The sequence below is a fragment of the Akanthomyces muscarius genome (assembly GCF_028009165.1).
Source record: "Akanthomyces muscarius strain Ve6 chromosome Unknown contig_16, whole genome shotgun sequence".
In the NCBI taxonomy this organism is placed as follows: domain Eukaryota; kingdom Fungi; phylum Ascomycota; class Sordariomycetes; order Hypocreales; family Cordycipitaceae; genus Akanthomyces; species Akanthomyces muscarius.
This window is the reverse complement of record NW_026611617.1, coordinates 290746-303922: the sequence shown is the minus strand read 5'-3', so window position 1 is coordinate 303922 and position 13177 is coordinate 290746. Positions and strand designations below refer to the sequence as shown.

At 53.2% G+C, this 13177-nt stretch overlaps 4 protein-coding genes across 4 annotated transcripts; 2 read left to right on the top strand and 2 right to left on the bottom strand.

Moving 5' to 3' along the window:
• Positions 1–80: 80 nt before the first annotated feature.
• On the bottom strand, positions 81–1966 carry LMH87_008113 (uncharacterized protein; the record flags this gene model as incomplete). The annotated part of the gene is made up of 3 exons (XM_056194363.1): positions 81–234; positions 287–399; positions 455–1966. The coding sequence occupies 3 exons, from the start codon at positions 1964–1966 to the stop codon at positions 81–83; spliced, it is 1779 nt and encodes a 592-aa protein (XP_056057204.1).
• Positions 1967–2603: 637 nt separating this feature from the next.
• LMH87_008112 (uncharacterized protein) lies at positions 2604–3548 on the top strand (the record flags this gene model as incomplete). Its single annotated transcript, XM_056194247.1, has 5 exons — positions 2604–2693; positions 2749–2774; positions 2838–2876; positions 2930–2958; positions 3028–3548. 5 exons carry the CDS (start codon positions 2604–2606, stop codon positions 3546–3548), a joined length of 705 nt encoding a protein of 234 aa, XP_056057203.1.
• Positions 3549–3835: 287 nt separating this feature from the next.
• On the bottom strand, positions 3836–6336 carry LMH87_008111 (uncharacterized protein; the record flags this gene model as incomplete). The annotated part of the gene is made up of 4 exons (XM_056194132.1): positions 3836–3983; positions 4041–6139; positions 6188–6255; positions 6309–6336. The coding sequence occupies 4 exons, from the start codon at positions 6334–6336 to the stop codon at positions 3836–3838; spliced, it is 2343 nt and encodes a 780-aa protein (XP_056057202.1).
• A 905-nt stretch (positions 6337–7241) lies between these two features.
• LMH87_008110 (uncharacterized protein) lies at positions 7242–12223 on the top strand (the record flags this gene model as incomplete). Its single annotated transcript, XM_056194015.1, has 11 exons — positions 7242–7380; positions 7434–7567; positions 7617–8145; positions 8192–8418; positions 8478–8766; positions 8821–9054; positions 9110–11249; positions 11299–11373; positions 11422–11823; positions 11876–12113; positions 12170–12223. The coding sequence occupies 11 exons, from the start codon at positions 7242–7244 to the stop codon at positions 12221–12223; spliced, it is 4461 nt and encodes a 1486-aa protein (XP_056057201.1).
• Positions 12224–13177: the final 954 nt, after the last annotated feature.

Below are 13177 nucleotides of genomic sequence, written 5' to 3'. Positions count from 1 at the left end.
AAATGTAAAACCCAGGAACCAAACAACTCCAGATGGTAAATAAAACAAGAATAGCATCAACAGAAGTTCATAGCTTTCGCCTAATCAAAAGTGATCTTGGTCGCTTTTTGGTTCATGTCGACGTCCTTGAAGAAGGATCCGTACATGTCGTGCGTCTTCTTCTTGACCGTCGTGCCAAACTTGAGAAGCTCATCCGGTACTGGCTGGTTGGCACCCTTCAGGATGTTGACAAGCCTACAACTGTTAGCTAGGGCCCTGCTGCGCTGAGGGGAACAAGAAAACTTACGAGCCAGAATGGCTCTTGTCCTGCGCCGTAAAGAATGTAATGGCATTGCCAGTCTTGCCAGCACGGCCAGTTCGGCCGATTCTGTGGACATAATCCTCAATCGTCAGAGGGAACTGATCAGTTAGTGATGAATCCATTTTTTTGAGAGCGCGAGCGTGGTGCACATACAGTAACATTGATGACAAGCTTGACCTCGGGGATATCCAGACCACGGGCGGCGACATCGGTGGCAACCAGAACGGGAGTGTGGCCCAGCTTGAAAGCCTCGAGCGACTTGGTGCGCTGCTCCTGGCGCAAATCGCCGTGAATGCCACCAACGTTGATACCCTTGCGACTGAGCATGTTCTCAATGCGCGTGGCCTCCTTCTTGTAGAGGCAGAACACCAGGATACGATCGGTCTTGTGGCCGCTCTGCTGCTGCTGCTTCAGCACCTGCAGCAGGCGGAATTCCTTGTCGCTGCCCTCCATGACCTCGACGCGCTGCGTAATGCGCATGTTGGCCTGCAGCTCGACCGAGCCGTCCTCGGTCTCCCGGCCGCCAGAGCCGATGGCGATCTTGATGGGCTCAACCATGAATGTGGAGGCGAGCGACTGCACGGAAAAGGGCCATGTCGCGGTGAACATGAGCGTCTGGCGCTTCTCGCGCGGGGGGCAGGCACCGAGAATCTGTTTGATGTCCTCCTCGAATCCCTTGTCGAGCATGCGATCGGCCTCGTCGAGAACCACGAATGCACAGCCGCTCAGGTTAACGGTGTTGTCCGACATGAAGTCCTTGAGACGGCCAGGCGTGGCGACGATGACGTCGGCGCCACGGCTAAGGAGCGCACGCTGGTCGTCCTTGGACGCGCCGCCGTAGAGGCACACAGACTTGAGGCCGGCGAGCGCGGCGAGGGCAGAAAGCTGCTCGTGCGTCTGCATCGCCAGCTCTCGGGTCGGCGAGACAACGACGGCCTTGGTGCAGCGCTTGCTAATGGCGGCGACGGCCTGCACACAGGGAAGTGCGAAAGCCATGGTCTTTCCGGAGCCAGTCTCGGCAACGCCGACAACGTCGCGGCCGGAGAGCGTAAACGGCCACGAGGCAGCCTGGATGGGTGTAGGAGCCTTGTAGTTGGCAAAAGGCGATCCCTTCTTGGTCAAGAGGTCGGTCGGGGGGAGATGGGCGAATTCAAGGATCGGTCGTAGCGTGGGTTCGCTGGTCTTGGGGTCGGTAATGGTGATTTGGTTCGTCTTAAGAAATTCGTCAATCTTGGCCTGCGCCACGCCGTTGAGGGCAGCAGTCTGTTCGTAGCCATTGGCACCAGATGAAGTCGCCACCGGCGTGGTCTTGTTCTTCTTCTCCTTCTTCTCCTTCTTCGACTTGGGAGCCTCCTCTGCCTTCTCTTCCTTCTCGTCGGCGGTAGGCTTGGCCTTCTTGGCCTCCTTCAGCTTCTTCTTCTCGTCCTTGCGCGCCTTCTTCTGGGCCTTGGCCTCTGCCTCGTCCTTATCTTCCATAACCTCATCCGAGTCGTCCGCCGGCGCGGGGGCGGCTTCAGCCTTACGCTTCTTCTCTTTCTTCTTCTCCTTCTTCTCCCTCTTTAGGCGCGCCTTCTCTGAGAGCTCTTCATTATCGACAATCTTGGACTTTTTGACAGGCCGGCTGGCCTCCTCGGTATCAGCGATGGAGTGTTTGGTGGCGGCCATATTGGTAGAGTAACGAAGATATAAAGGTTTATTGAAATTGAAGACACAAATTTCGGAACAGGTCTGGAAAAAATCTAGTTGTCCTTGCGAAACGTCTTGTCAACCGTCCGTGTCGCCGTGTACAAGTCAAGCCTACTTTTTTTTCTGCCAGGAAAAAACTGGCGGTCGGCAAAGGCGATCCAATGGCTATCCAGAATGGGAAAATTCAATCTTATCGATAGCGGAGGGGCGCCGTTGAGCCACAGGCTAGCCACAGTCACAGCCACAGTGCCACTACCCTGCATGTTGATAATAATCAGGAACATCACAGGTGCTACGTTTCCTGCTTGATTATGCCAGAAAAATGATGGAATTTAATCAAGTTGAATTAACCTTTGCATATGCAAGTGCTCAATTGTAGAATCTTCAAGCTGTGCTGGTCATGGTGTTCTCGCTCTCCCGCGGTCGGTGAACCCCGCTGGACATCCACATGAGCTACCGCCAATGTGGACTGAGAGTAAACAACATCCCAACGGCTACACGAGACAACACGTTTTACACAGTCCACCATATCCCGACGAACCGCGCCCAGTACCGACGGTCATATACTGATATCTGACATTGACTGTCCTTAAAGAGCGACCGACCACTCGACACGATGCCGTCCGAGAAATCATCCAAAGACAAAGACAAGAGCAAGGTGCACAAGCTGTCGCTGAAAGGCAGCGCCAGGCTCGTCGCCGAATTCGTGAGCATTACGTCGCCCGCTTGTTTCCCGGATCCAGCGCTAACTGGGCTTTTAGTTTCAATATTCCATTCACACGATCCTGTACGAGCGCACCGAACAATCGAGCTGAACAATCGAGTTGAGGGGCAGGCTAACAGAAGCTAGATTCCAACGGGGCGTTTACCCAGCGGAAGACTTCACTGCGTAAGAGACAGCACGGTAGCAGCAGAAAGTGAACAAAGCTAACTCTGGCACAGTGTCAAGAAATATGGCCTCAACATGTTAGGTGCGCTCATCTACAGCCCCGACCGCTTCGATCGCTTCGCGACCGCCGCGCCCAGCTAACGAATCCCAGTCTCGTCGGACGACCAAGTAAAAGCATACATCAAGAAGATCATGTCCCAGCTCGACAAGTGGATGGTGGGCGGCAAGATCTCGAGTCTCGTCATCGTCATCACCGACAAGGACACCGGCGAGCACGTCGAGCGCTGGCAGTTCAACGTGGACATAACGGCCGCCCCCAAAAAGTCCAAGTCTTCTTCTGCGGCGGCGGCCGCTACTGGCGCCGCCGACCAAGAGAATGCCGCCGCGGGTGCTGCTGCAGCGCCCGCGCCGGAAAAGACGGAGCAGGAGATCCAGGCCGAGATCGCAGCCATCTTTCGCCAAATCACCGCGTCCGTCACCTTCCTGCCGCAGCTGAGCGGCAGCTGCACCTTCAACGTGCTCGTCTACGCTGACGGCGACAGCGACGTCCCCGTCGAGTGGGGGGACTCAGACGCCAAGGAGATTGAGAATGGCGAGCGCGTGCAGCTGCGCGGGTTCAGCACGGCGAATCACCGCGTTGACACGCTTGTCAGCTATCGGTTGGGCGACTAGGATGGCTGGCCCGTTGCCGGTTCTCATGACGAGTTGGAATTCGAGTTACATGGTATGGCGTTGGGTTTCTGCTAGCCTTGACAGTTGAAAGAATAAAGGACATTTCAATGAAGCATGGGAGATGAAAGCAATTGCATGTGTTGTACTTCAACAGTCTAACTACATCTACTCCGGAGCACTAGCTCAAACGCGCTTCGCAATGCACCGTGTCGTTTCTCATCAGCCCCCCCGCTTGTATTCGCCTGCCTTTTGTCTATGAACCCTTGCCGAAACCTCTCATGCACCGTCTAGCACCTCGAGAAAAAGTACACGTATGCAAATTTGCGCATTTCCTCCACCTCGTACGCCTCAACCACCTTTTCGTCGTTGAACAAGACCCAGGTCGAACCGCTGGCATCCTCGGGATTGGGCTTGCGGAGGAACGCGACGTAATGACTATCAGAATGTTAATGGGAGTTTGCAGCTTTTCGCGTCAGGCGGAATCGGACTTACCCAGCATAAATACTGGTTCCCTTGTGACAGGCAATGGACTGAAGCTGGAAGCGTGCGGGCAAGGTTGCTGTGCCTGGAGGTTCTTGAGGGGCACTTGGTTCTGCACCTGTGCCTTCATCGTCGTATTCTCCTTGATCATCGGGGTGACTGAACAGCCATTCCACAGCACGCTCCATATCTCCTCCCGTTTCCTTGAGTGCCTTCTTGGCCTGGGGAGCAGCGAAACCCATGGCGCCTAGCATCTCAATCTTTTCAGGATCGGCCGTTGACGCGCCACCACCAGATTGTCCCTCGATGACGAGTGGTGCATCAATATCAGGGTCTTCCATGTGACCAAACAGCCATTCCATGGCCGCATTGGCATCGGAATTGCCCGTAGCGTGAAGTGCCTTTTCGCAACGGTTGCGAGGGAAGCCCATGGCCTCAAGTTGCGCAAGGGCAGCCTCATCGGGCACAAAAGATGGCGCTTGCGTCTCGGGTTCGTCCGGAAGGAGTTCCTCGCCAGGTTGCTGTCCCTTTGCCAAATAATCATCGAGAAGAAAAGACTCGTCAGGCACAATAACAGGAACATCAACTTTGATCGGAACCCAATTGACGACTGTCATCTTTTTAGCATTAACAACGAGGGTTTCGGGAAATGTCTTGAAGAGAGACTGCTTAGTGAAGCCATCCTTGCTTTCACATGCGGCGCAAGTCAACTCGACCTTTTCAGCACCCGTGAAGTTGTCCAGACACTCCTTCAACGTTACAGGCTTGTAAGCATCGGGTTGAGCAACCTCTCCCTCAACAGCTGGCAGTTTCTCAAGAGGGACGTCAATGAAGATGGCATCCTGCTCGTTGGTGCTATACTTGACCTTGTTGCAAGACAAACACTGCAGTCTCTGTTCCAAGACGAACCGGAACGCCGTTGTAGGATCTTTTCGGCCATCGTCATGCTTGGATCTTGTGATGATCTTGAAAATGTGCTGAAGAAACTCAAATGAATCTTGTTGGCGCATAGTTGAGAATTCAGCATGGCCTCTTCCGATCAAGTGCTTGAGCATGGCAGGGGCCAGGCCTTTTTGGTGTGCTATGCCGTTCTCGTTTGTCAAAGCAGGGTCTGGCTTGGAGTAGCGACCAGACCAAAGACCGTCGGCAACCTTTCGCAGCTGTGTTTCGAGATCACTGGCCGGATCGTCGACAATGGGAAGATCGTCACTGGGGCGGTAGTAGCGGTCGCGAAATGCGGGCATATCCATGAGGCATTGCAATATGCTCGCCATATAGCAGCTGTTGCCCAGGTTCTTTAGGCCAGTCAGGCCAGGCCCAAAAAGAGGCTTAAGTTCCTTGCCGTCTTCGGTCGTCATGCTGAAGTCCCAGCGCAAGTTTTGCTCTATTTGCATTTCGGTCAAGCTTTTTTCAGTCTTTTCTCTGTCGGCAAGCAGGATACCCCAATGCGCGAGGTGCGGGCCCAAATTTTCGTCGATGCGCTCCTCGTCACACTTGTAACAGTATATATCAGCCGTTCCCTCTGGTGTAATTGAGCCCAACTTGACAGCAACGCCATGCGAGGATTCATTGGAATGCGCCAGCGCGTGGGAATTGCCATCGACACCACCAATTTGCTTCCTACCGCAGCCGAGATTGCCACACTCCAGGCAAAGCCAGAGGTTCTCTCTTAGGTCACACGCATAGCAATGGCCAAGAGCTCCTTGCTCAATTTTCCGAGATTCGGTTTGCTGCATCAGAAGAACGTGCTCGCAGCTCGTGAGCTCCTGCTCCCAAGCCTTGACCTCCTCGCTGTGAGAGAACGTATTTGCTTTCATTACGCCCGAAATGACAGGAGCTAATTTAGGATTTGCCACGTCAAGGTCAATATTGCACTCGAGGCATTGTGCCTTTAGAGCCGTATCATATCGGTCTTCGTCCGTCTCTGCGGCGATGGCCAACTTGGACATTTTCGCCGGCGGCTCATCGCGCACGACTGCTTTTCGGGTTCGGCGGATGTTCAGAGTAATAGGGTGGGATCGGAGCACGCTGTGAAGGCGGTTGTGGGCGCGATCACCAGCGCAGCCGCCGTTGAAGCACTGGAGACAAACATCGAGGCCAGCAGCATCGTCCTGTCACCGTTAGTGGTACTTCAGGACACAGAAGCAGACGCGGCTTACAAGAGAATCGAAGCACTGCGTGCAGTCTTCACGATAGACCGACTGGGACGGATTCGGAGGACTAAGATCTGCATGATTGAGTTAGCGACGAGGTCAGCATGTGAAGGGTGAAGCGGCGTACTGGCTGCCTCCAGATGTGGGCAAGCCATGATGGTGGGCAATCGGCAGCCGATGAAGCTCCAGCGTTGGATTGAAAGGCCAAATCTTTATCAATAGTGGCTGTATCGTCAAACGCGGGCGAAGTGCTTCTTGTCAGCTCGCAGTGTTTGCAGTTCCGCTGTGATGCAGCCTGTGCTGTTGCAGTGTTTACCAGCTGCCAGCCCCGCAATGACGAAGGCGGGGAGCTCGACCTGGTGCCTGGGGAGGGGCGCCGCTTTTTAGGTAAGCCGCAGGAGTCCACTGTAGCCCACTGGAGTGACGCTAAAAGGACCTGGTGTGCCTGGTCGCCGGGGAGCTGACAGCGCACTTACAGGGCTGAAAACGCCAAGAGGCCGCTATAGCAGCTGAACAGGCCCCTGTAAATGCTCTCCCTAATCAGTCGTCGAGGTTCAGCACTGGGATGCCATGTTGCGTGCGGACTTGACATCTTCATCTCTGCTCCTACAGTCGACCGCCTTTATCAGCACTGGCAATCTGCAACAGTCCCGTTCGTATGGCAAACAACGCAGACACAAGTACAGAAGCCGGCCAGAGTTTCATAATGTGAAAGCCTCTGGTCTTCATACTTGAAAGCAATCACAACTCCCGGCCTCGAGCCCGTTTGGGAGTACTTCCGACCATCCCAAGATGCCCGGTGCCGCCCTTTCGATAACATTCAGCAGCTGAAACCCCTCCATTTTGCCTTGATGATTACGATGTCAAAGGTTCCATCGGCGATATCGGGTGCACGTACGCGGCCGTTGCGCAAGCCACCCACGCGGCGTAAAAGACTAACCTGGCGCTGTACCCGCACGCTTAATACCAGGCTCGCAGCCTTATGACTGTATAGGGGCAAGAGGGGGTAACAAGGCTTCTAATAAATGGCAGCTTGCCAAGTTCGTTTTGTGATTATTCTATGATACATCCTACAATCATTCATTATTGCAACATGAAAGTTATGGGTGCGATGGATGCGATGGCTGCTAAATGCAACGATGCTGCTTTTGGACCTGTCGTCGCCTCTGCTGCTTGTCGCGGAGGATTCGACTTTACTGGTGCGTATTGAATACCATCAAGGCAGCCCTTTTTCTTAACACTCTCCGCGTAGTGAAATTCGAAGAATCAACTCTGTCCATCCTGCCTTCGAGCTTATTCATTGTTGTCGCGGCCGCTCAATGTGTACGACTTCTGCGACATAAGTCTCTCAAAGTTCGGCCGTCATTGCTCCTAATAGCCAAACTTGTACGTCGACTACTCCAACGTTTCTCTTCATCTCTCTGACAGACGTCAGGGAACTATCGCGACGTATAGCAGCATTCTTCTTGCGATCCTGGTGCAAAAGTCCCTCGAAGTTTCCGAGACCTCACAGGTTGCCATTGCTTCTGCAGCCATCGGTCTCGTTACGGCGATCGCTCTCGGCGTGTTGTCTATTCTAGAGCACAGGAACACCTCGAGACCGTCGTTTCTAATTTCCATCTTTCTTTTTCTTTCTATTCTTTTCGATATTGTTCGAACCCGTACGGCTTGGCTTGGAAGCGAAGCTCGCGCCCTAGCCGGAACCACGACAGCGGCTGTCGTCCTCAAATTGGCTATTCTAGCACTTGAAACAGTCAATAAGCGGAGCATTCTGCTAGAAGCATACACGAAATTATCAAAAGAAGCAACGAGTGGCTTACTTAGCCGTGGCCTGTTTCTATGGCTGGCTTCTCTTCTCGTTCAGGGGTCGAAGAAAGCCCTAACGTTGAAAGATTTGTTTGACATCCACGAGAAGCTTGACCCGCACAATCTGACACAAGAGCTATCGAAGCAATGGAATAAAAGTAAGAAGGTGCCCAACATTTACTGAAATATCCCTAACAAATCTAGGTGACCGCCACCGGCGCCACGGACTAGCCATTGCCACCCTCTGGGCTTGGAAAACCGAGCTTGCCAAAGTTGCAATTCCACGTCTCATGGTAGTTGCTTTGAATATATCTCAGCCGTTCATTATCGCAGCCATTATCGACAATACACTCGCTCCTGATTCCCCGGAAATCCGAAGTCAAGGTCACGGCTTGATTGGCGCGGTAGCGCTGTCGTATTTTGCAACTGCTGTATGTCTGCGTGGTGTGATGCCATTGAATTTGTTCTGACTGGTGTTTCCGTTCCATAGATTATTACAGGATTCTACCAGCATTTGGCATTTCGCTTAATGGCCATGACAAGAGGCGGCCTTATTGGTCTGATTTACACAAAATTGACCAGATCTCGCGCAGGTGCTGCCGAGAATAGAGATTCGGCCGTCATAACGTTGATAGAGTCTGACGTCGAGAGAATCGGCGAGACATGGTATCTACTGACGTCGCATCTCTGGGCTTGCATTTTGCAACTCGGGCTGTCAGTTTGGCTTCTTGAACGGCAGATTGGCGTCATCTGCATCGCACCAATCATTTTGGCAATAGGTGCGCTGCACAAATCAAAAATACGATGATATAACTAATGACCAGATTAAATAGTTTTCACTCTTACGTCACTGAGAGCAGCCGGGTTCATGACGGCCCGACAAAAGCTCTGGCTCGAGGCTGTGCAGCGTCGTGTCAATTTCACGGCCAATGTGCTGAGCCACATGAAGCAGGTCAAGATGCTGGGCTTGAGTGACAAGATGCAGCAAATAATCCGCGAGTTCCGCATTGCGGAGATCGATCGATCAAAAAAGTACCGACGCCTGTCAAGCTTCAACATCTGCCTCCGTAGGAAACTCCTCTTACCAAAAGAAAATTGCTGTCACGAGACTAACTGTTTTAGTGAACCTGCCCAGTACCTATGGCCAACTTGTTACTTTTGCTGCCTTTGCAATCGTAGCAAGAGTCCAACATAGCGATGCGTTCACCCTTTCGAAAGCAATCTCCTCAATTTCTATTCTCGCAATCTTGATGGAGCCTCTTCAACAGCTTTTATACTGTATCCCCCAGATTTCGGGCGCTCTTGGATGTTTTGAGCGAGTCCAGTCGTTTCTCAACAGCGAATCCTGGTGCGATAACAGGCTGAAGCTGACTGGAAGTCCTGACCAACATATTCCAGCTCCACAGACCAATTCTGGAATTGAGCTCCATCTCCTTCCAGTGGAGCACCGCCATGAATCAATAGTCGTGGCCAACGCCACTTTCGGATGGAATGCAACGACTCCAATACTTAAAGGCATCTGCCTACATCTAACCAGCGATACCAACGTTACTATGATTACAGGACCCGTCGGCTGCGGAAAGTCGACCTTGCTGAAAAGCCTATTGGGCGAAACAACTATACACAGTGGCAGTGTAAGCCTCTCGTCCCAAGACGTCTCTTACTGTGACCAATCTCCATGGCTCTCGTCTGGAACCATCCAATCTGTCATCATCGGTGCATCTGCTTATCGTGAGAGACTCTACAAAGCAGTGGTTCATGCATGCGCCCTGGATACCGACATCGCGTCGCTGAAAAACGGCGATCAAACGCAGATCAGAGCTCATGGAAACACACTTAGTGGGGGACAGAAGCAGAGAGTCGCCATCGCACGAGCCCTGTTCTCTCAAAAACCAATTGCCATTTTTGACGATGTCCTTAGTGGCCTTGATCCAGTGACGCGAGAGACTGTAGTGACGCGTGTATTTGGCCCCGATGGACTCTTGCGAGAGCTTGGTATTATCGCCATTCTAGCTACGCACACCACGGACCGGATGGATGTGGCCGACAAGATTGTGGTCCTAGATGCGGAAGGACGCATTGCCAGCCAAGGGCCTCCTGATATAGTGGCAGAAACGTCGACGCTGGCCGCAGGTGAGACCACCGCGACCGAACCGAGTGCGATGCCGCAAAGTCAAACCGAGGTACAGCCCGAGGAGGAGGAGGACGAAGTAAAGCAGCTACTTCGGCAAACGGGCGATGTTTCTGTGTATAAGTTCTATTTCAAATCCCTGGGCTGGATGAATTTTGCGACGTTTGCCTTGATTGTTTCTTGCGAGGGAGCATTTGGGACTATGCTCTACGCGTGGATTTCACTTTGGTCCAATAGCGCAGAACGCAACAACACTGGCTACTGGCTGGGGCTCTATGCCATGTGGGCAATCTTGAAGGGCATTGGGCTGTTTGGAGCCGTCTACTTCATCTACGTGGTGACTGTGCCGAGGTCAGCAAGTCATCTACACGGCTCCGTTCTCGAGACCGCATTCAGAGCGCCCATGAGTTTCATTTCTCCGACACCTACGGGTGTACTGGTGAATCGATTCAGCCAAGACATGCGACTGGTGGACATGGTACTCCCTGGCAACCTGGTTTCGACGTGCTTTATCCTCAGCGGTTGCTTGGGCATCGGCGCGTTGATCATTGTGGCTTCACCATACCTCGCAGCCGTGTTGCCGTTTATTGCTGGTGTGTTGTATCTGCTGCAGCGCTTCTATCTCAAAACATCTAGGCAGCTTCGGCTACTAGAGCTCGAATCAAAAGCACCAGTGACGTCCCATGTAATGGACACGATCCGTGGAACAATGACCATTCGGGCGTACGGCTGGGAGGGCGTCCATGTCGAAAAGCTGGAGAGGCTACTTGCAGATTGCCAAAAGCCGTTTTATCTCTTACTCTGCATCCAGAGGTGGCTTGGCCTCGTGTTGGGGCTTGTGGTCGGTGTGCTGGCCGTGCTTTTGACAACGGTTGCGGTAACGGTACGAGGCAGTACTGCGAGCGCTGGATTTGTTGGTGTTGCTCTTGTCAACATGATGAGTCTAAGCCAAACGTTGGTAGGGCTGATTGAGCAGTGGACCAATCTCGAGACTTCTTTGGGTGCTGTATCGCGAATCAAGAGCTTTTCAGAGGATACTCCTCAAGAAGTCGAGCCAGAGGGTCGACTGGAAGCAGAGTGGCCGGGTAATGGTGCAGTATTGTTTGACAACTGGACGGCTGGCTACGCAGAGTGAGTCGCGGCTCGACACTGTGGTTTGAATAAAAGCTGACAATTGTAGTACCATGGTGCTGCACGGTATAAACATGGACATGCAGCCAGGCCAAAAAGTTGCGCTTTGTGGTCGCACCGGGAGGTAAGGGATTACCACGCGTTGACAGGATTGTTTCTGACTAGGTTTTAGTGGCAAAAGTTCGCTGGTGACATCAATTCTGGGCATGGTGGACGGAACAGCGGGCCGTATCGTGATTGACGGAGTGGACCTTGCCACAGTATCCGGCGAAACAGTACGCAAGGCCGTTACGTGCGTGACACAGGACCCGTTCCTCTTTGACGGTTCTGTCCGCGATAACCTCGACCCAGCAAGGGGAAGCACAATGGCCGGGATTGAAGCGGCGCTGAGGCGTGTCGGACTGTGGCCAGTGGTATCAAAGGCGGCGCTCGACAACGGGCTGCCAGAAGACCAAGTGTTGAACTTGGCAGCTGAAGAGCTGCACTTATCGCACGGACAGTCCCAGCTCTTTTGTTTGGCCCGAGCAATGCTACGAGACAGTCGGGTGGTGCTTTTGGATGAGCCAACCAGCAGGTACGTGACGAGCCTGCCAAGTGGGTGAAGATGTGTTGCTAACGTGGCATAGCGTGGACTCTGCCACAGAGCAGCAGATTCAGGACATAGTAGAGCGAGAGTTTAAACAGTCGACTGTGGTCATGGTGACGCACCGGCTGTCAGGAATACGGCGATTTGACCGTGTGGCTGTACTAAAGGCAGGCGAGTTGGCAGAGTATGGACCGCCAGACGAGCTATTGGCCGATGGTGAGAGTGCGTTGTCGGTATTATATGAGGCTCAAGGGCGTGGAAATGGGCCCAGTGGGAATGTGAGCGATAGTGCATAGAATGAGACGTACAGTGGGATGCAGCTGATGGACTGCAGCTGGTGTTGTACATGCAAGCGTGGATAATAGAGAGTAATATTGCGGACAAATGACCACAGCCATGTCGGTGCTGGTGCGGCGCAGCTCGGCATCGACCGACCTATAGCCTCAGTTTACCAGTATAGCGCACTGTGGGCAAACACGGCACACGGGTTTGACCTCGGAGAAAGCAGAAATTCCCGAACGCGTCGGCACGTGATCGGACATATGGCCCCGCTTAAAATCTTATCAGATTGATTCTGTTTGGCTGGGGAAGAGGAGCGGGCGGTGGCGCCCCCGAGGAGCCAAAGGTGGCCAGTGGTGGCCAAGTACTGGGCGTGGTGGGTAGTGCGGGCAGGGGATTTGAAATCAAAGAGCTGGCAGCGATTTCGGGGGACCTGCAACCGTGGAACACATTCACCAGTAAAAAATGGCTGGCTGGCAGAAAATGCGCCGCCAAATGCCCACCTCGGAGCCGTCTCTGCTAGCTCCGCAAGTACCCAGAAGCTCCAAAGTATTTCTGACGACATAGCCGGCAATTAGTGGGGTGCATCCGGTGACTAAGCAGTGTGGCCCAATCAGCTCCGAAAGACCGAGATCCACCATAGCGTAATGGCCGAGAACAAGAGGGCGCTGATTGGCCGGATAGAGGCGCAGAGGCACTGTGTGTGGGAAATTTTTGGCTTTTCTTGCGCCGGAGTGCTGGGAGGAGGAGGGAGTGGGAGGCGACAAGATTTACCGGCCGCAGACATGCTACCAGTAGGCTGGGCTGCATAGTTCGTCCGCCACACAGTCTGAGATAGCTCGCTCTTCCTTCTCGCAACACCACCTCATCATTGCATTCACCTCCTACAATACGCAGTTTCATCAAAAAAACATACAGCAGAACTACAAACGGCGCATATCCGAACCGCGTGCGCGAATTTGTTCAGCCCCTTGAGTTGCGCAAACAGCTGAAACCTCGACCGCATATATCGGTCATCTTTCGCTCATCGCCGCTCCCCAACCCGGCTGTCGCCAGCAAAGAG